The 25,105-nt window shown below is 42.8% G+C and overlaps 1 protein-coding gene across 2 annotated transcripts in view; it reads right to left on the bottom strand.

Moving 5' to 3' along the window:
- Window positions 1-25,105, bottom strand: part of LOC106585690 (vacuolar protein sorting-associated protein 13A) — a 66,351-nt gene that overhangs the window by 18,640 nt on the left and 22,606 nt on the right. The window contains exons 41-59 of one of the 2 annotated variants that reach the window (XM_014172179.2): window positions 23,897-23,998; window positions 22,498-22,650; window positions 21,963-22,224; window positions 21,480-21,640; window positions 21,221-21,324; window positions 19,803-20,097; window positions 15,049-15,483; window positions 14,782-14,886; window positions 14,426-14,572; window positions 14,007-14,138; window positions 13,665-13,798; window positions 12,913-12,990; window positions 12,011-12,137; window positions 5,320-5,549; window positions 5,004-5,157; window positions 4,683-4,829; window positions 4,404-4,485; window positions 4,164-4,233; window positions 3,908-4,022 (exon numbers count right to left, since the gene is read on the bottom strand). In XM_014172179.2, the coding sequence (XP_014027654.1) occupies window positions 3,908-4,022; window positions 4,164-4,233; window positions 4,404-4,485; window positions 4,683-4,829; window positions 5,004-5,157; window positions 5,320-5,549; window positions 12,011-12,137; window positions 12,913-12,990; window positions 13,665-13,798; window positions 14,007-14,138; window positions 14,426-14,572; window positions 14,782-14,886; window positions 15,049-15,483; window positions 19,803-20,097; window positions 21,221-21,324; window positions 21,480-21,640; window positions 21,963-22,224; window positions 22,498-22,650; window positions 23,897-23,998 (3,033 nt within the window). The remainder of the gene's footprint in view (window positions 1-3,907; window positions 4,023-4,163; window positions 4,234-4,403; window positions 4,486-4,682; window positions 4,830-5,003; window positions 5,158-5,319; window positions 5,550-12,010; window positions 12,138-12,912; window positions 12,991-13,664; window positions 13,799-14,006; window positions 14,139-14,425; window positions 14,573-14,781; window positions 14,887-15,048; window positions 15,484-19,802; window positions 20,098-21,220; window positions 21,325-21,479; window positions 21,641-21,962; window positions 22,225-22,497; window positions 22,651-23,896; window positions 23,999-25,105) is intronic. The other variant, XM_014172180.2, reaches the window with a different exon arrangement.

Genomic DNA, 25,105 nt, shown 5'->3' with positions numbered 1-25,105 from the left:
ATGCCAAATGCACGCTCCCTCAAAACTTGAGACATCTGTGGCATTGTGTTGTGTGACAAAACTGCACATTTTAGAGTTTCCTTTTATTGTCCCCAGCACAAGGTACACCTGTGTACTGACAATGTGTAATGATCATGCTGTTTAATCAGCTTCTTGATATGCCACACCTGTCAGGTGGATGGATTATCTTGGCAAAGCAGAAATGCTCACTAACAGGGATGTAAACAAATTTGTGCAAAACATTTGAGAGAAATACTTTTTGTGCATATGGAAAATGTCTGGGATCTTTTATTTCAGCTCAAGAAACATGGCAACAACACTTTACATGTTGCGTTTATATTTTTTTTCAGTGTAGAAAGTGTTATTGTTTGGACAGTTGAAAAGGTCTATAGCAGGGGTCGGCAACCTTTTTTGCGTGGAGTGCCAATTTACAATTTATCCTAAGATTTCTAATGATCTGCGTGCCAGTTATGATTTTCATATGTGCATTACTACTAATTGTGTCTGTTGAATATCTAATTGCTCACAAACTGAAGATGCTCACAAACTGAAGAATTCCATAGCTCGCTAAACAGAGGCGCTGTCCAAGATTAAGCACTACGGGCTTAAGCACTACGGGCTTAATCTTGGAACACAGATTCTCTTGGTGAATGATACAGTGACATTTAACCACAAGGTGGCCAATCTTATCTTCAATCAGCTTTGTGAATCCTTTATGTTTCCACCATAGTGGAGGTACCGTCAGTTGTAATAGCGAATATGTTTTTAATAGACACCTCTCTCCTCAAAATGATCTGTGAAGGCTTTTGCTACATCCTCCCCTTTAGTAGTACCATGCATGGGTTGTAGACAAAGCAGCTCCTCACATACCGGCTCCGAGTCACAGTATCCTATAGACAAAGCAGCTCCTCACATACCTGTTCTGAGTCACAGTATCCTATAGACAAAGCAGCTCCTCACATACCTGCTCTGAGTCATAGTATCCTATAGACAAAGCAGCTCCTCACATACCTGTTCTGAGTCACAGTATCCTATAGACAAAGCAGCTCCTCACATACCTGTTCTGAGTCACAGTATCCTATAGACAAAGCAGTTCCTCACATACCTGCTCTGAGTCACAGTATCCTATAGACAAAGCAGCTCCTCAGGTACCTGTTCTGAGTCACAGTATCCTATAGACAAAGCAGCTCCTCACATACCTGCTCTGAGTCACAGTATCCTATAGACAAAGCAGCTCCTCACATACCTATTCTGAGTCACAGTATCCTATAGACAAAGCAGCTCCTCACGTACTTGTTCTGAGTCACAGTATCCTATAGACAAAGCAGCTCCTCACATACCTATTCTGAGTCACAGTATCCTATAGACAAAGCAGTTCCTCACGTACCTGTTCTGAGTCACAGTATCCTATAGACAAAGCAGCTCCTCACATACCTGCTCTGAGTCACAGTAACCTATAGACAAAGCAGCTCCTCACATACCTGTTCTGAGTCACAGTATCCTATAGACAAAGCAGCTCCTCACATACCTATTCTGAGTCACAGTATCCTATAGACAAAGCAGTTCCTCACATACCTGTTCTGAGTCACAGTATCCTATAGACAAAGCAGCTCCTCGCATACCTGCTCTGAGTCACAGTATCCTATAGACAAAGCAGCTCCTCACATACCTGCTCTGAGTCACAGTATCCTATAGACAAAGCAGCTCCTCAGGTACCTGTTCTGAGTCACAGTATCCTATAGACAAAGCAGCTCCTCACATACCTGTTCTGAGTCACAGTATCCTATAGACAAAGCAGCTCCTCACATACCTATTCTGAGTCACAGTATCCTATAGACAAAGCAGCTCCTCACGTACTTGTTCTGAGTCACAGTATCCTATAGACAAAGCAGCTCCTCACATACCTATTCTGAGTCACAGTATCCTATAGACAAAGCAGTTCCTCACGTACCTGTTCTGAGTCACAGTATCCTATAGACAAAGCAGCTCCTCACATACCTGCTCTGAGTCACAGTATCCTATAGACAAAGCAGCTCCTCACATACCTATTCTGAGTCACAGTATCCTATAGACAAAGCAGTTCCTCACGTACCTGTTCTGAGTCACAGTATCCTATAGACAAAGCAGCTCCTCACATACCTGCTCTGAGTCACAGTATCCTATAGACAAAGCAGCTCCTCACATACCTGTTCTGAGTCACAGTATCCTATAGACAAAGCAGCTCCTCACATACCTATTCTGAGTCACAGTATCCTATAGACAAAGCAGTTCCTCACATACCTGTTCTGAGTCACAGTATCCTATAGACAAAGCAGCTCCTCGCATACCTGCTCTGAGTCACAGTATCCTATAGACAAAGCAGCTCCTCACATACCTGCTCTGAGTCACAGTATCCTATAGACAAAGCAGCTCCTCACATACCTGTTCTGAGTCACAGTATCCTATAGACAAAGCAGCTCCTCACGTACTTGTTCTGAGTCACAGTATCCTATAGACAAAGCAGTTCCTCACGTACCTGTTCTGAGTCACAGTATCCTATAGACAAAGCAGCTCCTCACATACCTGTTCTGAGTCACAGTATCCTATAGACAAAGCAGCTCCTCACATACCTGTTCTGAGTCACAGTATCCTATAGACAAAGCAGTTCCTCACATACCTGCTCTGAGTCACAGTATCCTATAGACAAAGCAGCTCCTCACGTACCTGTTCTGAGTCACAGTATCCTATAGACAAAGCAGTTCCTCACGTACCTGTTCTGAGTCACAGTATCCTATAGACAAAGCAGCTCCTCACATACCTGTTCTGAGTCACAGTATCTTGCAACAACTGCCAGACGTGGAATGTCATTCACATCCACACTCTCATCAAGAGCCACACAGGTGCATCTTTTAACGCTACAGTATGCTGCTCCTTTACATTTTCAACCATCTCAGTAACGCACCTTTCAACAGTTCTGGCAGACACAGGCGCCTTTTATCTTTCAGATGATTGTGTCTTTGTTAGGCAATCCATCAAATAAAGCCTGCAAACTACTGAGGAAAGCCTCCTTGATATATTCCCCATTAGTAAATGTTTTTCCATGTTTAGCAACGTTCAGTGCAACTTTGTAGCTCCCCTCTGTAGCTTGATTTTTGACTGCAAGTAGATTTGTAAACATAACTTCTTGCTTATCATACCTGGACACAGCCCTCTTGATTCCTTCAGCCTTTTCCGCCTCATCCTTCAAGTTTTTCTCACGTCTCGTTTCAAAATGACGGCGTACACTTGATGTCCGACAAACAACAGTTTTACAACAGAGAGCGCAAACAGCCTGGCCCTTCCATATTCCTTTGTCCAAGAGGGAATAAATGAGTGGACATCTGCCTTATTTTTCTTTGCTGATGACATTTTGCGCCCTGAACTTCTTTAAATAACAAAAGAAGGCTTTCTAGCTCTCATCTTCAGTGCTGTCTTGGTTTTGAATTTGTCGGGAGAGGCGAGGCAGGTCCTCTTGCACTGAACTAATAATATGAAACTCCTGCAAAATCATGAAAGCCCACTGGCTAATCAGGATTGACATACCTTGGGAACTACAACATTGCAGTGAATACCAATGCAATTTCGAAACCAGTGCATGCAATTTCAATAATTTTCTCCAGTTCATAAAAAAACATTTACTGACCAAAATAAGTAAGATAATAAACATCAAGGCAAGGCTTAGCACGCCAAGAAAAAAAAGAAAAAAGAATATATATATATATTTTACTTCGTCTTTTTTTGGGGTGGGTGGCTTGCCAAGCCATAGCGTGCCAAGGCAAATACCCTCGCATGCCAAGGCAAGTTGCCGACCCCTGTTTTGAAGGCTCTTTGCACTTGCTAGAGTGTGGAGGTCAATTGAGGGGAAGGTCAGGGTTGGGGAGGGTCTTACCATCTGCTCTGATGTCATCACGCTGGCCGTCTCCGGGGTGAACAGATCCAAGATGGCGTAGAGGAAACCCAGGTCCAACTTCAAGTCCATCTCCTGGATCAGCACCATGAAATACCTGACCAAGCCAGGGGGTGGAAGATATAGAGACAGGCAATGAGAAAGTTGACAGAAAGGAAGGTAAGGGAACAGAGAGAGAGAAGACACAGAGAGAGATGGAAGATAGGTGGGAGAAAATGAACTATAGCGTTGGACTCACTTGATGCGGGAGATATCGGAGTGTCCGGCTGCCCTGGTAACAATACTGATGTCGGTCAGAGGTTTGGGCTCTAAAGGAAAACGTGGAGCAGAAACACCCATAGCTATGTGTTTATCCAGAGTACTCCACTCTAACAATGTGTATGGTTGCGTCCGAAATGGCCCCCTTTTGGGACCCACTTAGGCCCATGTAAGTGTGACTGCACAACACCGAGGGACTTGGACAGAGTTTGGTACTGACCTGAGTCCATGGTGACAGACTTTGGTAGTTTTATTGGGTAGAAGACATAGGGAAAGATTGCTCCAGGCAGCTGATTCTGGATCTGTGGAAAAACAAAGGACTCAAAAAATGGACTCCAACCAAAACGTCAGCATGAAAGGAATGGCATTGAATTTAACTGAATAGTTGGCCAAATGACTAAATGGTAAATGTAAAAATCTATGGTATGATAGTCAGGTCGGGTGGGGACCCACAATACAGTTGGATAGAATGCGCACTTTCCAACTCTCTGGAACCCACCTGTATGCGGTTGATCTGCACACGGTAGGCACTCTGGCGCGCCGATACGCTGTACTCCACCTTCACCCCTGGAAGGAAGTTCCTCCTGATTGGAGCATCATATGGCTTCATCATCCTCATGTCTTGCCTGTTTGGCGTCAGAGACACCTGATAACAGAGTTAGCCCACACACACACAGGTTATGCTGGAGCTGTGCACAAAGTGAGAACCACATCTACCTTTACAAATTGTATAATTTTCAAGGGGTAGGATATCAAGTGGATGGTACATGGTATCAGACGCATGGATACTGTATAGTGGCATATCCAGTTGCTGTCTGACCTGGAAGTTGCTCTCCAGGTCTAAGATGGTGTTGTCCACTGATTCACTCTCGGTGTACTCTCTGAAGTGGGTCTCCAGCTGCGCTGCATATTTCAAACTCAGGGGTTTCCAGCGAGACTTCTTCTTTGGCTTGAACTCCCACACCACGTCTGAACTACACACACACACACACACACACACACAGGAGGAAAGCACACTGAACATGCTGCTGTTCTGAAATTGGAACCACCTTTCCACTCACAGTACAACCAACTGTAGTACTATCATACCATAGTGAGTGAGTGTATATACCGTGTGTGTGTGTGTGTGTGTATACCTGGTAATGCCAATGAAGGACACCTCCTGGTGGCTGCTGTTGTTGACCAGGGAGATGCCCACGTCTTGCAGGGAGAGGATGATCTCCTGTTCAGCCAGCTCGGCCTTCTCACTCTCACACAGCAGCTTGTAGATCCGCCTGTCCTCGGTGAACAGCGCCACTCGCTGGAGGCCCTCGTAGAACGAGATGAGGTACAGCTTACCCTCCTCGTTCACGTCCAACCGCAGGTCCTACACACGGATCAAGTGCACATCAGATGCAAAGAAAGCCTCAACAACTTTTTACACTATGCTTATACGACTGTACGTATTTTGTCTGTCTTGTAGAATTTTAAACTGGTTATCATCATGTTGCTTCCCTTGTAAAACTGCTCAGGTCATCAAACCAGTATAAGGGGGATAAAAATGCAGTAACACTTTGAAAGTTTCTGGTGGACCTTTACTAATCCTTTACTAAGCCTTTTGAGGATCGGAGCCTGAATAATGATCCGATTAAAGTTGTGTGATTATTGATGGACTACACCTTATTAAGCAGCTCTGTTAAACACTAAGCAGGAGATCCTAGTCTGTTTCATATCAGTTCATTTTTAGTGTGATATGTAATATGTATACATATAGCCTACATATTAGTCTGAGGAGATACTATGGTTGAGCCTCACGCCTGTGTGTCATATTGGTCTGATGTACTCAATACAAAATGTGCATCACACGAATATGAAACACTGGTATAAATAAGAATGAACCATATTATCAATCAAACCTTGTGAGAATGTAACATATCACCACTGCTAGTGTGAATGGTGGTTAGGGTTGGGCAATCAACTTTTGTTCTATCCTGTACATATAAAATCGCCCGATAGACCCCTTAGAGGCCAGACATTTTTGTATTACATTTCTTTTTATAATTGAGAAACAGACAGAAAAAGTCTGAATAGACCGCTAGCGCAAGCTCGCATGCAACGGGAGGGACGAGAGGAATCGGATTCATGACAACATATTTAGGGGAGCTAAATGGGCCAAATCCGATGTTACAAGAACTGCCACAGACAAAACTCCAGGGTTTGTTAAAACGGCTGTCCTCAAAACAGTTTGTAATGGACTTGTGCTCATGTACAACGCACTTGAACTCACCCTACTGTCCGAGTGCTTAGCTTACAGAAACGTATCACCTCTATTGCCTATGCAGACAAACTGATCCACTACAGGAACCTTATCAACACAACAATGAGATTGAGGATCCAAATTCACAGTGTCTGCTCTGATGTTTAAAATTCCACAGAACCCCCTCTTGCACAGTGGAACCTAGAACAATATGTGACAACTTAGTTATGGTATGGTCCTTTCAGCACCACGATTTGAAAATAACCCTCATCAAGATCTGGTGCCTACACCTAATAGTCTTACTTACCACTTATTATTATTATTACAAATAGAAGATTATCACTTATCACAATGGTGCTCGTTTAGTATAGTTAGATCAAAGCTGAATCAATATCTCACAAGATCACAATGATTCATTACTAGTCATTTATCTGAAGCTGAATAGTTAAAAAAATCCTCAACACAGCAAGCCACTAGGCCGGATATACAGTGCCTTCGGAGTGTATTCAGACGCCTTGACTTTTTCCACATTTTGTTATGTTACAGCCTTATTCTAAAATGGAATTTCAATTAACAGGTGTGCCTTGTTAAAAGTATATTTGTGGAATTTCTTTCCTTCTTAATGTGTTTGAGCCAATCAGTTGTGTTGTGACAAGGTAGGGGTGGTATACAGAAGATAGCCCTATTTGGTAAAAGACCAAGTCCATCAACTGTTCAGAGGAGACTGCGTGAAATCAGGCCTTCATGATCGATTTGCTACAAAGAAACCACGACGAAAGGACACCAATAAGAAGAGACTTGCTTGGGCCAAGAAACAAGAGCAATGGACATTAGACCGGTGGAAATCTGTCCTTTGGTCTGATGAGTCAAAATTGAGATTTTTGGTTCCAACCGCCATGTCGTTGTAAGACGCAGAGTAGGTGAACGAATGATCTCTGCATGTGTGGTTCCCACCGTGAAGCATGGAGGAGGAGGTGTGATGGTGTGGGGGTGCTTTGCTGGTGACACTGTCTGTGATTGATTTAGAATTCAAGGCACACTTAACCAGCATAGCTACCACAGCATTCTGCAGCGGTACGTCATCCCATCTGGTTTGCACTTAGTGGGACTATCATTTGTTTTTCAACAGGACAATGACCCAAAACACTCCTCCAGGCTGTGTAAGGGCTATTTGACCAAGAAAGAGGGTGCTGCATCAGATGACCTGGCCTCTACAATCACCCGACCTCAACCCAATTGAGATGGTTTGGGATGAGTTAGACCACAGAGTGAAGGAAACGCAGCCAACAAGTGCTCAGCATATGTGGGAACTCCTTCAAGACTGCTGGAAAAGCATTCCTCATGAAGGAGGTTGAGAGAATTCCAAGAGTGTGCAAAGCTGTCATCAAGGCAAAGGGTGGCTACTTTGAAGAATGTCAAATATAAAATATATTTTGATTTGTTTAACACTTTTTTGGTTCCTACATGATTCCATATGTGTTATTTCATAGTTTTGATGTCTTAACTATTATTCTACAATGTAGGAAATAGCAAAAATAAAGAAAAACCCTGGAATGAGAAGGTGTGCCCAAACTTTGGACTGGTACTGTATATATTTTTTTTTTATCAATCTACACACAATACCCCATAATGACAAAGTAAAAACAGGTTTGCACATTCATAAAAATAAAAAAATAAAATAGAAATACCTTATTTACATAAGTATTCAGACTCTTTGCTATGAGACTCGAAATTGAGCTCAGGTGAATCCTGTTTCCATTGATCATCTACAACTTGATTGGAGTCCACCTGTGGTAAATTCAATTGATTGGACATGATTTGGAAAGGCACACACCTGTCTATATAAGGTCCCACAGTTGACAGTGCATGTCAGAGCAAAAACCACCACCATGAGGTTGAAGGAATTGTTCGTAGAGCTCCGAGACAGGATTGTGTCGAGGCACAGATCTGGGGATGGGTACCAAAACATTTCTGCAGCATTGAAGGTACCCAATAACACAGTGGTCTCCATCATTCTTAAATAGAAGAAATTTGGAACCACCAAGACTCTTCCTAGTGCTGGCCGCCCGGCCAAACTGAGCAATCGGGGGAGAAGGACCTTGGTCAGGGAGGTGACCGAGAACCTGATGGTTACTCTGACAGAGCCCCAGAGCTCCTCTGTGGAGATGGGAGAACCTTCCAGAAGGACAACCATCTCTGCAGAACTCCACCAAACAGGCCTTTATGGTAGAGTGGCCAGACCAAAGCTACTCCTCAGTAAAAGGCATATGACAGCCCGCTTGGAGTTTGCCAAAAGGCACCTAAAGACTGTGAAAAGACATGAGAAACAAGATTCTCTGGTCTGATGAAACCAAGATTGAACTCTTTGGCCTGAACGCCAAGCGTCACACCTGGAGGAAACCTGGCACCATCCCTTCGGTGAAGCGTGGTGGTGGCAGCATCATGCTGTGGGGATGTTTTTCTGCGACAGGGAGACTAGTCAGGATCAAGGGAAAGATGAATGGCGCAAAGTACAGAGAGATCTTTGATGAAAACCTGCTCCAGCACGCTCAGGACCTCAGACTGGGGCGAAGGATCACCTTCCAACAGGACGACAACCCTAAGCACACAGCCAAGACAATGCAGGAGTGGCTTCGGGACAAGTCTCTGAATGTCCTTGAGTGGCCCACGCGAGCCCGGACTTGAACCCAATCTAACAACTCTGGAGAGACCTGAAAATAGCTGTGCAGCGACGCTCCCGATCCGACATGACAGAGCTCGAGTGGATCTGCCGAGAAGAATGGGAGAAACTCCCCAAAAACAGGTATGCCAAGCTTGTTGCGTCATACCCAAGAAGGCTGTAATTACTGCCAAAGGTGCTTCAAAGTATTGAGTAAAGGGTCTGAATACTTCCGTAAATGTGATATCAGTTTTTTATTTTGCTTTTCTTTGTCATTATGGCGTATTGTGTGTAGATTTAATTTTTTTTTAATCCATTTTAGAAAAAGGCTGTAACGTAACAAAATGTGGAAAAAGTCAAGGGGTCTGAATACTTTCCAAATGCACTGTATGCTTGTATTGAACCAAAATGAAAGGCTATTTGTTAACACAATCTGCTCTAATTCGCTCACAAAACAGTAATTCAAGAAGATGTAAACTAATTGAGATAAAATGATTGGCATGCAGTTTGGACATTTCACCGGTAAAACTGAATTATCATTCACAATTAACAGTGATGGCGGCCTATTTTGAAATTAGGTATGCATAACTTGGTGTTTGAGGCCAGCATCCCGGAGTCGCCTCTTCACTGATGACATTGAGACTGGTGTTTTGCGGGTAATAATTTATGAAGCTGCCAGTTGAGGACTTGTGAGGCGTCTGTTCCTCAAACTAGACACTCTAATGTACTTGTCCTCTTGCTCAGTTGTGCACCCGGGCCTCCCACTCCTCTTTTCTATTCTGGTTAGAGCCAGTTTGCGCTATTCTGTGAAGGGAGTAGTACACAGCGTTTTACGAGATCTTCAGTTTCTTGGCAATTTCTCGCATGGAATAGCCTTCATTTCTCAGAACAAGAATAGACTGATGAGTTTCAGAAGAAAGTTCTTTGTTTCTGGACATTTTGAGCCTATAATCGAACACACAAATGCTGATGCTCCAGATACTCAACTAGTCTAAAGGCCAGTTTTATTGCTTCTTTAATCAGAACCACAGTTTTCAGCTGTCCTAACATAATTGCAAAAGGGATTTCTAATGATCACTTAGCTAATCCAAGTTTATCATTTTAAAAGGCTAACACAATGTGCCATTGGAACACAGGAGTGATGGTTGCTGATAATGGGCCTCTGTACGCCTATGTAAATATCCCATTAAAAATCTGCCGTTTCCAGCTACAATAGTAATTTAAAACATTAACAATGTCTACACTGTATTTCTGATCAATATGATGTTATTTTAATGGACAAAAAAATGTTATTTTCTTTGGTATTGTTTGACATGTCATTTGTTTCCACCTTGGTATTGTTTGACTTGTCATTCGTTTCCACCTTGGTATTGTTCGCTCAATTTCACTTATTGTGGCCTGAAATATTTGTCATTCAAAATAAAACTGATTGAGAATAGCCAAGCGAAAGACTACGACTTTCATAATTATTCCCATTTGAAAGCTGCAACTTCAGGACAAACACGTTATTATAATATTTGGGAAGCACACTTCATAACTTGTCATTTATGATATTTCAGTTAGTTGGATTAGTCTAGGCTTTTGGCCAATTGGTTCGCAATGGCAATGAGGCATTTTTTTCCCTGTCATGCATGCTTCATTTCATTCTTATACTAGCCTACAAGCTTAATTATATACTAGCTTAATTATACTAGCCTACAAGCTTAATTATATACTAGCTTAAGTATACTAGCCTACAAGCTTAATTATATACTAGCTTAAGTATACTAGCCTACAAGCTTAATTATATACTAGCTTAAGCATACTAGCCTACAAGCTTAATTATATACTAGCTTAAGCATACTAGCCTACAAGCTTAATTATATACTAGCTTAAGTATACTAGCCTACAAGCTTAATTATATACTAGCTTAAGTATACTAGCCTACAAGCTTAATTATATACTAGCTTAAGTATACTAGCCTACAAGCTTAATTATATACTAGCTTAAGTATACTAGCCTACAAGCTTAATTATATACTAGCTTAATTATACTAGCCTACAAGCTTAATTATATACTAGCTTAATTATACTAGCCTACAAGCTTAATTATATACTAGCTTAATTATACTAGCCTACAAGCTTTGCTCAACTGTAAGGTTTGTTCAAAACAACTCATTTTATGTTTTCTTATCTTGCTATTGTTCTATCAATCTCATTATTACCTTACCATGTTTTTAGCTTATTCAAATACAATAAAAAAAACTTTCTGAACCTACTAGAACTGTTAAATTCATTTATTGTTTAGTCATGAAATAGCGCGGTGGGAGAAATCCAGGATGCATAAAACTGAGAGAAGCTTAATAGGTCAAGTCATATCCAGAGAGAGAAAAAAATAGCTTGAGGGATTGTGTACCCACATCTGCATACCACCCCAACACCGCATTACAAGCAAAACCTTTTAGCAGCTCCCCTCGTGACAGAGAGTATATTTCATGCAATTCTACACATTTTGATAATGGGGCGTAGAGAACATGTTGCAGTTTTAAAGCAATGTTGCAATTCTACACATTTTGCTTTGGGGTGGAGAAAAGATTTTGCAATTTTATAACACATTTCATGCAATTCTACTCATTTTGCTATTGGGTGGAGAGAAGTTTTTTCTATGAGACTGACTAACAAAATCAATTGGGGCTCCCCGGACAGTAATTTGAGTGACCATCAATGACTGACATACTGTAAGAGAAAATCTGCTGATGCACAACCAAATTTCAAAATTGCACCTTGTGTATTCTAATATTCTATGTTGATCCGAGGGCTTTCAAAAGTGGCCGCCAGTTGCCCATCCTCGATGTCATCACCATCGACGATGGCTGCTAATCATCCCCGATAGACGGTGCTATGGTAATATACCCAACCCTAGTAGGAGTGAATAGAAAGCGGTGTTACGGTACCTCTTCACTCTTCAGCTCGCCACTGTAGCTGCCACACTGCCAGGCCAGGGAGCGTGACCCGGTGGGCTCAGCCCAGGTATAGTACACGGCCTTCCCAGGGCTCAGCTTGTCCTTCTCCTTCTGACTGCTACTCGCGCACACACGCACGCGCACACACACGCAACGGGAAAGAGTTAGAAAGCACACACACAAGACCACGCAAACCCCACCACTAGGAAGATGGCTGACAGTCAGAAAAAAACATGGGTGATGGAAATGGGGGGTTGGGGAAAATGGAAGGCACTAGTAAGCAGAGTTCAGATCCCATTGCCATAGTCCCATCCAAGCAGCAGCAGAGTCCCACTATGAAACAAATTAACCTGGAATATAGGGGGTCAAAGGGCAAACAGTCATAACATTGTGAAGCCGGAGCTCCTCCTTTATCACTCCACGCTCTGTAGTTTGGTCACTAACAATCAGTTGACTCGTGGTTGTTGAACCATACAGTGATATTAATATGTAATACAATATTTCTAAGCATTTATATAATGCACATAATCTATTTTCTTGTGGAGTGGCATGTAAGGAGCAGATCCTCCTTCAGCACCAAAACCGAACAAAGGCTCTTCCCCTTCACCTGCGGTTACCTGGGGGTCCAGCTCTGACCACACTCTGACCACTCCTGAACCATGAAATGGGAACACAGACTGCAAACACCACCGTATATGTGTACGTTCGCTCTATGGACCATGCCTTCTGCATTAGTCATTGTATGCTAGGGAGAGAATTTAAAGTTCCCCAATATGTCCACCCCATCTGAGGCAAGTCACTCATTCTGTCTGTTCCTACCCCATATCCCTCTCCCTCCCCCCAGGGTCTGAGTGGGTGAGAGCCAGAGTACCCGTGGGGCTGGGTCCTGCTACCTGCGCTGGGTCTCCTCTAGTGAGAAGGAGAGTTCGAGCAGCTCGTCTGTCACGCATTTTGACGAGTCTCTCCGCAATCTGCCCGTCCAAACAAAAACCAAACAAATCCATAAACACACACAAACTCTGTCAACAAGAAAGAGCACACATTCACATTTCAGACAAACAATGTGTCACTAGCAAAGAATTCTGACTTAAAGCAAAATAAGTGTCAATCACAAGTCACAAACCAAAGGAAATTCATCCATGCAAACAGGACAAATACAGACAAAACACAAATCGAAGAAAACAGAAACCCTGTATTAAAACAAATAAAAAGTAAGTGCAAACAACAAACAAAACCGAGGGAAAACAAGTAAAAACAAAAGATCGGGGTGTATCCTGCACGCAGCACAGCCTGGGAAGTTTGCTGAACCTGAGGCTGTAAACATGCAGGTTTCATTCAGAAACCAATGAGGACAGCCTCAACACTGATTTTGTACTGTTTACTTATGTCCCCATAAATAATCGCCACTATCTCAAGGACACTGCTAAAAGGAAAGTTGAGACATCCCACTTCAAGATGGACTAAGATTTCTGAGGAATATAGGTTGTTTCAGTGCATTGCGCCTGTTCTAAGAATAAAATGTCACCCATTTAATCAAACATATTTCTGCTTATTGCCCTGTTTACCTCTCTCCCTCCCTCCCTCGCCATCCTTCCCCTCCTCCCCTCCTCCCCCATCCACCCTCTCCCTCCAGTCTCTCCTTTACCTCTGGTAGAATTCCAGCGTCTGCTCCTGGGTGTGGTTGATGATGAGGAAGGGGGCGGCTCCATCGTGGTAGTCCGAAAAACAGATAATGATCGAGTGGTCTGATAGGTTCACGTCCACAATGACTCCGCCCAGCTGGAAAATAGAGGAAAGCCAAATGAAAAGTAGTAGTACTAGTACTTTAAAGAACCCAACTTGGAAAATGTATTTATCGCCACATCATCAGCTTATACAGTAGTTACCCACAAACACTCCAGTATAGTCCTTAAGTTTGTGTGTGTGTGTGTGTGTGTGTGTGTGTGTGTGTGTGTGTGTGTGTAGTGCAATTTCAGGCATTACTCACAGTGTTGTCCAGGTGCAACAACAGGCAGTTTTCTGGTTTGGTGAAGTCCATGGTTTGAGGGGTTGACAGACAGCCTTCTACCTTGATTTTGAGCATCTTGGAGTCCTTCTCGGGCCAGAATGGGATGGCTGCCTGAGTAGCACAGAGAGAACGAGAGAAGCAAGTGAGAGAGAGAAGAGAGCGAGAGAAGAGAGTCAGAGAGAGACAAAAACAGAGAGGTCAGTTTCACTACATGGATATGATACTGTATGCAGGGTAGGGCTACATTATTCCATTTAAAAATTCTGTAAATTTAGGAAAATAACTGATATTCAAGCCATGATTTGAACACATTTTTACTATCAGTACTTTTCATTGCACTTCCTGAATGGATTGAATTGCATTGCATTGGGGGTTGTAGGGAGCTCTAGTTGTGGTACCTGGTGTGGTCTGGCCTTGGTCCAGTGGTCCTGGCCCTCCTCTCCCACCCAGATCACATGCTTGGTCCTGTTCACCAACAGGTAGTACGGCACAAAGCTCACGATACGGGTCAGGCTGAAACTGCTGGGGTCGATCTTCACCCCGATCTTCAATCAAACCATAGAAAGCCACAATCAACCCGAATCAATCCACTCATCATCTGTGGATTGTTCAATGTTCAGAAAATCACACTCCATGACCAATCTGAAAGTTGTTGAAAGGGTGAACATCAACCGACACTATAATTCTGCTGGTGTCACTTCAAATAAACTCCCAGCAGGTTCTCTGCTAGTAGTCTTGATTCACCACCACTCACCAGGTAATCTTTGAGCCTCCCTTTGCACTTCACTTCACCATAGCTACCCACGGTATCCAGGGAGAAATCATCAGACAGCTCGCTGTCCGAGATCATCAGCCGCACCTGCCACGGGGAGAGAAAAAGGTTAGAGGTCGGCGAGACAAGCAGTAAGGATTAGGTCTTTAAGATTAGGCATTATCATTTAAAAGCCCAGTCCTTGTTTAAATAAATAGCAGCCCCGCCATTTGGTTTGCGCTTTGACCAAAGTCAATCCCCACCCACTACCTTGTTGTTGTGCAGAAAGTTGCGTGGCTTGAAGGAGAAGAGCAGGGGCATGTCATAGTCCATGGCGTGTTTGCGGTGGATGTCGTTGGCCTTGTATTGCAGCAGGCGACCCGTCTTGTTCACCATCCAGTAGGGAGAATGGATGGCCACCTCAGTCAGGCCCGCATCATACTTCACATGCACCGCAATGTCCAGCTCTGCCCGCTTCCTTTCTCCACCCTCCCCTAACCTAACCTCCTCCTCTTCATCGCGCAGGGAGCGGAACACAATGAAGGTGATCTCGTCCTGGTCGCCACGGAGACCATAGTGGGCCTTCCAATCCTGCCCCAGGTAGTTGAGGAGGTGGAGTTCCAGGCTGGACAGGTCCATGACAGCGGTGTGAAGCTCTGCTGAGTGGCCGTTTATCAGTGTGATGGGGGCGGGCTCTTCACTGTCCTGTCAGCCAATCAACACACACAATATCAATCAGTGACCAATAATAGTCATGTGAGGAGGAAGGTCTGAGGATATATGATATACATATATATCCAGTGGTAGAAAAAGTACCCAGTAGTCATACTTGAGTAAAAGTAAAGATACCTTAAAAGATACCTTGATTTCAAATTCCTTATATAAAGCAAACCAGACAGTAGGGCTGGGCGATATGGCCCAAATATTATATCACGGTATTTAAAACAAATTGGACGGTATGACGGTATTTTTTGTTTTGGAATAATACAAGTTGTACATTTGCTTTGAGTAGTGAGTAATCCTAGGGTTGCAACACATACATTCTAAGTGAGTCTTTCTCTATTCTGATTGTTTTATACTGTTCAATTCAACTTCAACCTAAACAAATTTCAGCACTTTTATCATTTCTGCATTTCCTGCATTCAATTACAGTGGTGGAAAAATACCCAATTGTCATACTTGATTGAGTAAAAGTAAAGATAAATTCATAGAAAATTACTCAAGTAAAAGTGAGTAAAACTTTCTACTTGAGTAAAAGTATTTGATTTTAAATAAAATGAAGTATCAAAAGTAAATGTTATTGCTAAAATATACTTAAGTATCAAAAGTAAAAGTATAAATCATTTCAAATTCCTTAATTAAGCAAACCAGACGGCACCATGTTCTTGTTTTTTTATTGACAGATAGCCAGGGACACACTCCAATACTAAGACATCATTTACAAACGAAGCATTTGTGTTTCGTGAGTCCTCCAGATCAGAGGCAGTAGATGACCAGGGATGTTCTCTTTACAAGTGCGTGAATTTGTCCATTTTCCTGTCCTGCTAAGCATTCAAAACGTAACGAGTACTTTTAGGTGTAGGGAAAATGTATGGAGTAAAAAGTACAGTATTTTATTTCGGAAAATCTATGGAGTAAAGTACAGATACCAAAAAAAAAGGTCGACTTTGGGCACGAAAAAATGGTCCAACTCTGCCTCTTACTCAATTTTCTAACAGAAATGGGTTGTGCCTTTGGTGGTTCATCGATGTGTCATTCTGGTCATGCAAGTAGTACTTGAAAGTATTTTTACTTAAGTACTTTACACTACTGCTCAATTGAGAATTTTCACACTGCCACATAGGGCTGCACGATATGGGCAAATAATCTAGGATTTATTTTTAACCAAATGTTGCAATTGCTATTTTTGACTTGCGAATTACAGCAAAACTGTTGGAATCATGGTAATAGAATGACTATTCTAATTCTATAATTAGAATATAATAGTGGGCACTTTGAATACAGTGTTGTTTGAGATGACAACAAATTAAAATGTCAGGGAGGAGTTATTGTGACATGGGTATTAACTAAAGTATTGATAAATGTTTCCTAGGGGACCCTGTAAGCTTTGGCTACATTGCATGTTTTCTACTTCATGTAGATAACATATTCTTGCTTTGCATACTCCTCGTTCATTTAGAAGATACTGTTGCACAAACAACATGCTGATTTTGGTCTAAACCATCACTGGTATTATCAGGCTGTTTGCTCTTACACAGCACATGTATTAACTAGCTAGCTATTAGCATTAGTGGCGAACAATTAGCGTCTCCCAAGATTTTGGGAAACGTGCTAAGAAAAGACAAACTAGCTGTTTGCTGATGTAAGAAACACAAACTAAGTGTCATTATATAACCCTAGTGGATTTATATTAAGAAGCGAAGTGAAAACAGCATCGTTGCATGTGCTGCATTGACCATGCAGACTGAACGCAAGTATCTCGTGGTTGAGAAACATCAAATGCGCTCATTGAGTGACAGGAAGCATGGCTAGGTCTGTGTGGTTAGTAGAGCGGAGAGAGATGACTCAAGTAGCGAAGTAAACTATAAAAATTGACATTACACATGGCGTATCAGATTTAACAAACAAAACATTCAAATATCGGTATAGACGTTAAAAACCAAAACCGTTCCCTGGATCAACACCGGTATATCATAAAATAAGTATACCGCCCAGCCCTACCAGACCGCACGATTTTCTTGTTTTTTAAATTTATTTACGGGTAGCCAGGGACACACTCCAACACTCAGACATCATTTACAAATGAAGCATTTGTGTTTAGTGAGTCCACCAGATCAGAGGCAGTAGAGATGACCAGGGAAGTTCTCCTGATAAGTGTGTGAATTGGACGATTTTCCTGTCCAGCAAGCATTGAAAATGTACTTTTGGGTGTCAGGGAAAACGTATGGAGTAAAAAGTACATAATATGTTTTAGGAATGAGTGAAGTAAAAGTAGTCAAAATTATAAATATTAAAGTAAAGTACAGATACCCACCAAAAAAGACTTAAGTAAAAATACTTTAAAGTACTACTTAAGTACCTTACACCACTGTATACAGTTGAAGTCGGAAGTTTACATACACTTTGGTTGGAGTCATTAAAACTCGTTTTTCAACCACTCCACAACTTTCTTGTAAACAAACTATAGTTTTGGCAAGTCGGTTAAGACATCTACTTTTGTGCATGACACAAGTAATTTTACCAACAATTGCTTACAGAAAGATTATTTCACTTTCAATTCACTGTATCACAATTCCAGTGGGTCAGAAGTTTACATACACTAAGCTGACTGTGGCTTTAAACAGCTTGGAAAATTCCAGAAAAATATGTCATGGATTTAGAAGCTTCTGATAGGCTAATTGGCATCATTTAAGTCAATTGGAGGTGTACCTGTGGATGTTTTTCAAGGCCTACCTTCAAACTCAGTGCCTCTTTACTTGACATCATGGGAAAATCAAAAGAAATCAGCCAAGACCTCAGAAAAAAAAATTGTAGACCTCCACAAGTCTGGTTCATCCTTGGGAGCAATTTCCAAACGCCTGAAAGTACCACGTTCATCTGTACAAACAATAGTACGCAAGTATAAACATCATGGGACCACGCAGCCGTCATACCGCTCAGGAAGGAGACGCGTTCTGTCTCCTAGAGATAAACGTACTTTGATGCGAAAAGTGCAAATCAATCCCAGAACAACAGCAAAGGACCTTGTGAAGATGCTGGAGGAAACAGGCACAAAAGTATCTATATCCACAGTAAAATGAGCCCTATATCGACATAACCTGAAAGGCCACTCATCAAGGAAGAAGCCACTGCTCTAAAACCGCCATAAAAAAAGCCAGACTACGGTTTGCAACTGCTCATGGGGACAAATATCGTAAAAACAAAAACAGAACTGTTTGGCCATAATGACCATCATTTTGTTTGGAGGAAAAAGGGGGAGGCTTGCAAGCCGAAGAACACCATCCCTACCGTGAAGCACAGGGGTGGCAGCATCATGTTGTGGGGGTGCTTAGCTGCAGGAGGGACTGGTGCACTTCACAAAATAGATGGCATCATGAGGGAAGAAAATTATGTGGATATATTGAAGCAACATCTCAAGACATCAGTCAGGAAGTTAAAGCTTGGTCGCAAATGGGTCTTCCAAATAGACAATGACCCCAAGCATACTTCCAAAGTTGTAGCAAAATGGCTTAAGGACAACAAAGTCAAGGTATTGGAGTGGCCATCACAAAGCCCTGACCTCAAACCTATAGAAAATTTGTGGGCAGAACTGAAAAAGCTTGTGCGAGCAAGGAGGCCTACAAACCTGACTCACCTACACCAGCTCTGTCAGGAGGAATGGGCCAAAATTCACCCAACTTATTGTGGGAAGCTTGTGGAAGGCTACCCTAGACGTTTGACCCAAGTTAAACAATTTAAAGGCAATGCTACCAAATACTAATTGAGTGTATGTAAACTTCTGACCCACTGGGAATGTGATGAAATAAATAAAAGCTGAAATAAATCACTCTCAACTATTATTCTGACATTTCACATTCTTAAAATAAAGTGGTGATCCTAACTGACCTAAGACAGGGAATTTTTACTAGGATTAAATGTCAGGTATTGTGAAAAACTGAGTTTAAATGTATTTGGCTAAGGTGTATGTAAACTTCCGACTTCAACTGTATATCTATGTGCAGTATGAAGGTGATAGGGGAGCAGTTGTAACATACTGTAGGTCCATTTCTCTGCTGGTGGGTAGGGACTCAGGAGTAATGTGGGTAGTAGCCACTGATCTGTCTGTGTGTGTGTTTTTTTTGTTTTCGTCACAACAATAGTGAAACAAGTCAAATTTGGACAAGTGGGGAGATTTCGCCGGTCCGCACATGGAAAAAGGCTATTTTAGGCTTATCAATTGTTTTCAATGACGATGATTGTTCAATGATTGTTTGGTCCCCACAAGGATAAACAACAAGTGTGTGTGTGTGTGTGTGTGTGTGTACCTGTAGGCGATAGGTGATGGGGTAAGGCAGAAGGTTCCGGAGCAGGACGGAGGGCCACAGGTGCAGGATGTAGGGCTCATCAAAGTGCTCCCCGGCCACTCCCGTGTGTTGTGATGTCACTGTATCTTTCAGAGGTACGATGTTGACCATTAGCATGCTGGCGCTGTTGCCATGCCGATGACAGGTCTGCTGTACACGTGCACCAGGCTGCTGGCTCACTGACTCGTAGCTGAAGCCCTCGGAAGAATCGTATTGATTGTCTCCTTCGGTTACCGGCTGCAGGCTCAACTTTGACCTAAGGGGGGGTGGACACACAGCAGTCAGTGTGTGGTGTGTGTGTGTTGAGGACAACTTCCTGGGCTTCAGGTGGAAGGCCAGTGGAAAATTGGACACTTGTGCTGCAGGGTTTGGAGTCTGGTCAGACCTCAATAACATGCGCAACCGGACTAGAGTGGAGCTCTGATGAACACGGACTGATATGCAAACTGAGCCAGTGACTGCCTCTGATGCAGTTGTGGCAGATTGCAGTGTTTTTGTGGAGGCTTCTGTCACCCATGATGGAACATCTCATCCTACATCCAGGACAACACTCCTTGGTATCAGACAGATGCAGCTACTGCAACACTGGACTGGCCTGAGGCAGCAGGGGAAACTCACTGCCCTGGACTGTGCTGACCACTGTCGCCCATGGGCAGCCTAGTGGTTAGAGCGTTGGACTAGTAACCGAAAGGTTGCAAGATCGAATCCCAGAGCTGACAAGGGAAAAATGTGTCGTTCTGCCCCTGAACAAGGCAGTTAACCCACTGTTCCTAGGCCGTCAGTGAAAATAATAATTTGTTCTCAACTGACTTGCCTAGTTACATAAAGGTAAAATGAAAATAAAACTCCATGTACCAGAATGCTGCCATTGGTGAGGACATTCTCACCTTTACTGTTAAGGCGAGGCTGCAAGTTCTACCAACAAAATATAAACTAGTACTCTGGTACCCTGCAAACCATAACCCATTTTGTATTATACATGTGTCAAATGTAATGGAGTCTGTTGCCCATGTTGTGAATGGTTGCTGTTCATACAAGGATTTGTACTATTGCTAGTCATGACCTCTTTGTCGACCTGATAGCCAACGAGATGAGACATGTAGTCTCACCAACAGCACACATCCAGGAAGCTGGTTTGATCTTGATGATGATGTGTTTTCCTGTGTGCCAAATACGCCACATGTTGTTGTTGTGGGGGGGGGGGGTACTCATTTGACGGCTACATGGGGCAGGCCTTTGTCGATAAACTGCTGAAATACCAGCCCCTCGTGGCACGCTTGGACAGCCTCATGCATACAGGGACCTATCAAATGTTTGGATCCTTTTTTTACTGTAAATTTGATTGGTGGACTCAAAGTATTTAAATGTGTGTGTGCTACCTGTAGGAGTCAAGAGGCACGCAGAACTCCTCTGTAGGTAATGAGATCCCCAGACACGTGGAGCCCTCCATCACTCTGAACGGGATGGAAAAGTGGTTTATGATCTGTAAGGGAGACATGAGAAAGAGACTTGTTGTTCAGATAGAATTTATATTCTCTGGGGTCAAGTTTAGTACATTCTGGGGTCAAGTTAAGTACAGTGGAAAGAGAAGGAAGAGGGGTAGGGAAGCAACCCCCCCCCCCGGTGACTGTAACTTGCCTGGAAGGGAGAGCGGATCTTGATGTGCTTGCTTCCCTGCACAGAGTAGATCTGACAGACCAGGAAGCGGGTGACCCCAGAGACTTTGTGCATTACACTGTACATGCCACGCCCCACTTTGATCAACGGAATCACGCTGGCTGAAGTGTGGCCCACGGGAGCTGAAGACAAGAACATCAAAAACCATGAGATCAACTACTAAATTTACACTAGACCCAGCAAACTACTCGTGTTAGCTCCGCAAACAAATGTCCGAGCATTAGGTCAGAACGCTAACACTGTCTTGGACCCAGGGTCTAAATATCAAGGATCGTATTCATAAAGCCTCTCAGAGTAGGAGCGCTGATCTAGGATCAGGTCCCGTGTCCATATAATCTTATTCATTATGATATAAAAAGCAAGACTGATCCCTAGATCAGCAGTCCTACTCTGAATATGGGTGCTGGTCTGCACTGGTGTAACTGTTGTAACTGTGTTGCTTACTGGGCTGTATGTAGTAATCCTTGGCCACCAGCGAGGTCATGGCAGAGAACTGGTCTGAGTGGGTGGTGGTGCGACGGTAGTCCATGTTGACACTCTCTCCGTTCTGCAGCTCTACACGGTTCTCTGTGGCCTCACGGCCCAGGGGGCAGAACATATCACTGTACACCACTGACACAGTCAGACCCAGATGGTTCTTCACCACGAACGGCGCCTCGTCCTCCTGGAAACACTCTGATGTCTGCTTGGCCGCCTCCGCAAAGGCCTGCCATACATTCACAAGCACGCACACACAATCACACACGTTGGGATGTACAAGAAATAAGGCCTACACCAAGCTATCCCAACACATTAAAAACAACGCACGTAGACATAAAAAGTTATTTAGTTAAAATGTTTTATTGTGATTATTATTGACAGTATAGATTACGTGATTACATAAAATAATTCAAAAAATTGTTCACAAAAAAGGTATCTTTTCAGCTAGCCAATAGAATAGCACATATAAGAGTGCTGGTGTGTGACGTCATTGACTTACCGTGCCCAGGTTACTGAGCATGCCCAGTCCACACTTAGAGAGGGTGATGTTGAGCTGGTCCTTGCTGCTGATGCTGATGATAGTCTTGTAGTCTGGGATGCTGCAGTCCACCTCATCTGATATACCGGAGTACTTTACTGGCTTCTTCTTCATCTGCAGTTGGGGGAAATCATGGCCGTTAAGTGTGTGGTGGATAGTGTGTTTACACTATCTGGATGAGCGATGTGTGTGGAACATGGGACAGTGTTTGTGAGTTTGTGTGTGTGGTGTGAATGAGAGATTTTTTAAAGGTTGACTTTGGGCAAAAAAATCTTTAAAAAAAGTTTTATACTGTATAACTGATCAATGCACTATCATACCAGGTAATTTAATGCTTAAAAACATCTCTACAGCTTCCGTCCAAAAACAAATCCCGTGAAATGACGTCAACACATACTGAAAGAGTTACTGGCTAGCTTTTTGTTACCTAAAATCCTCACAAACTTTTACAGAGGCACAATTGACAGCATCCTGTCGGGCTGTATCACCGCCTGGTTGTATCACCGTATGACTGCACCGCCCACAACCGCAAGGCTCTCCAGAGGGTGGTGCGGTCTGCACAACGCATCACCGGGGGCAAACGACCTGCCCTCCAGGACACCTGCAGCACCCGATGTCACAGGAAGGCCAAAAAGATCATCAAGGACAACAACCACCCGAGCCACTGTCTGTTCACCCCGCTATCATCCAGAAGGCCAGGTCAGTACAGGTGCATCAAAGCTGGGACCAAGAGACTGAAAAACAGCTTCTATCTCAAGGCCATCAGACTGTTAAACAGCCATCACTAACATAGAGGCTGATGCCTACATACAGACTTGAAATCATTGGCTACTTTAATAAATGGATCACTAGTCACTTTTAATAATGCCACTATAATAATGTTTACATATCTTGCATTACTCATCTCATATGTATATACTGTATTTTATACCATCTATTGCATCTTGCCTATGCCGCTCATCCATATATTTATATTCTTATATTCTTATATTCTTATATATTCCATACTTCATTCCAAACTTCTTATTACATTATTACTTACTTAGATTTGTGTGTATTAGGTAGTTGTTGTGGAATTGTTAGATTACTTGTTAGATATTGCTGCACTGTCGGAACTAGAAGCACAAGCATTCCGCTGCACTCGCAATAACATCTGCTAACCATGTGTATGTGACCAATAAAATGTTATTTGCTACAGTGGCTAGCTTAGCTAACGAACTAGCTACGTTTGTTGCGGCGTGCATGACCAGAATGACACATCGATGAACCACCAAAGGCACAACCCATTTCTGTTAGAAAATTGAGTAAGAGGCAGAGTTGGACCATTTTTTCGTGCCCAAAGTCGACCTTTAAGGGTCACCTTTAATCCCAGAGTCCAGGATCTGAAGCTGTCTCTGATCTCGTCCTCTAGGGGCTCCAGCAGAGGCTCCCACACCCCCATCACCTCGTTGAAGTAGTGAACCTAAACACACAACAATATGTTACAGCACACCAAATGCAGTCTGACTAAACTCACAGTTGAAGTCAGAAGTTTACATACACTTAGGTTGGAGTCATTAAAACTCGTTTTTCAACCACTCCCCAAATTTCTTGTAAACAAACTATAGTTTTGGCAAGTCGGTTAGGACATCTACTTTGTGCATGACACAAGTAATTTTGCCAACAATTGTTTTTTGACAAATTATTTCACTTATAATTCACTGTATCACAATTCCAGTGGGTCAGAAGTTTACACCTGAAACAGACACCTGAAACCCCACCTCTTTAAGGAATACCTGGGATAGGATTAAGTAATCCTTCTAACCCCCCCTCCCCCCAAACAAGATATAGATATACTATTGTAAAGTGGTTGTTCCACTGGATATCATAAGGTGAATGCACCAATTTGTAAGTCGCTCTGGATAAGAGCGTCTGCTACATGACGTAAATGTAAATGTTTACATACACTAAGTTGACTGTGCCTTTTAAACAGCTAGGAAAATTCCAGAAAATGATGTCATGGCTTTAGAAGCTTCTGATAGGACAATTTACATAATTTGAGCCAATTGGAGGTGTACCTGTGGATGTATTTCAAGGCCTACCTTCAAACTCAGTGCCTCTTTTCTTGACATCATGGGAAAATCAAAAGAAATCAGCCAAGACATCAGAAAAAAAATTGTAGACCTCCACAAGTCTGGTTCATCCTTGGGAGCAATTTCCAAACGCCTGAAGGTACCACATTCATCTGTACAAACAATAGTACGCAAGTATAAACACCATGGGACCACGCAGCCGTCATACCGCTCAGGAAGGAGACGCGTTCTGTCTCCTAGAGATGAACGTACTTTGGTGCGAAAAGTGCAAATCAACCCCAGAACAACAGCAAAGGACCTTGTGAAGATGCTGGAGGAAACAGCTACAAAAGTATCTATATCCACAGTAAAACAAGTCCTATATCGACATAACCTGAAAGGCCACTCAGCAAGGAAGAAGCTACTGCTCCAAAACCGCCATTAAAAAGGCCAGACTACAGTTTTGCAACTGCACATGCGGACAAAGATCGTACTTTTTGGAGAAATGTCCTCTGGTC

The sequence above is a fragment of the Salmo salar genome, chromosome ssa24 (genome assembly GCF_905237065.1).
Source record: "Salmo salar chromosome ssa24, Ssal_v3.1, whole genome shotgun sequence".
Lineage (NCBI taxonomy): Eukaryota > Metazoa > Chordata > Actinopteri > Salmoniformes > Salmonidae > Salmo > Salmo salar.
The sequence above is the reverse complement of the archived record's forward strand: the minus strand, read 5'-3'. Positions and strand labels throughout refer to the sequence as shown.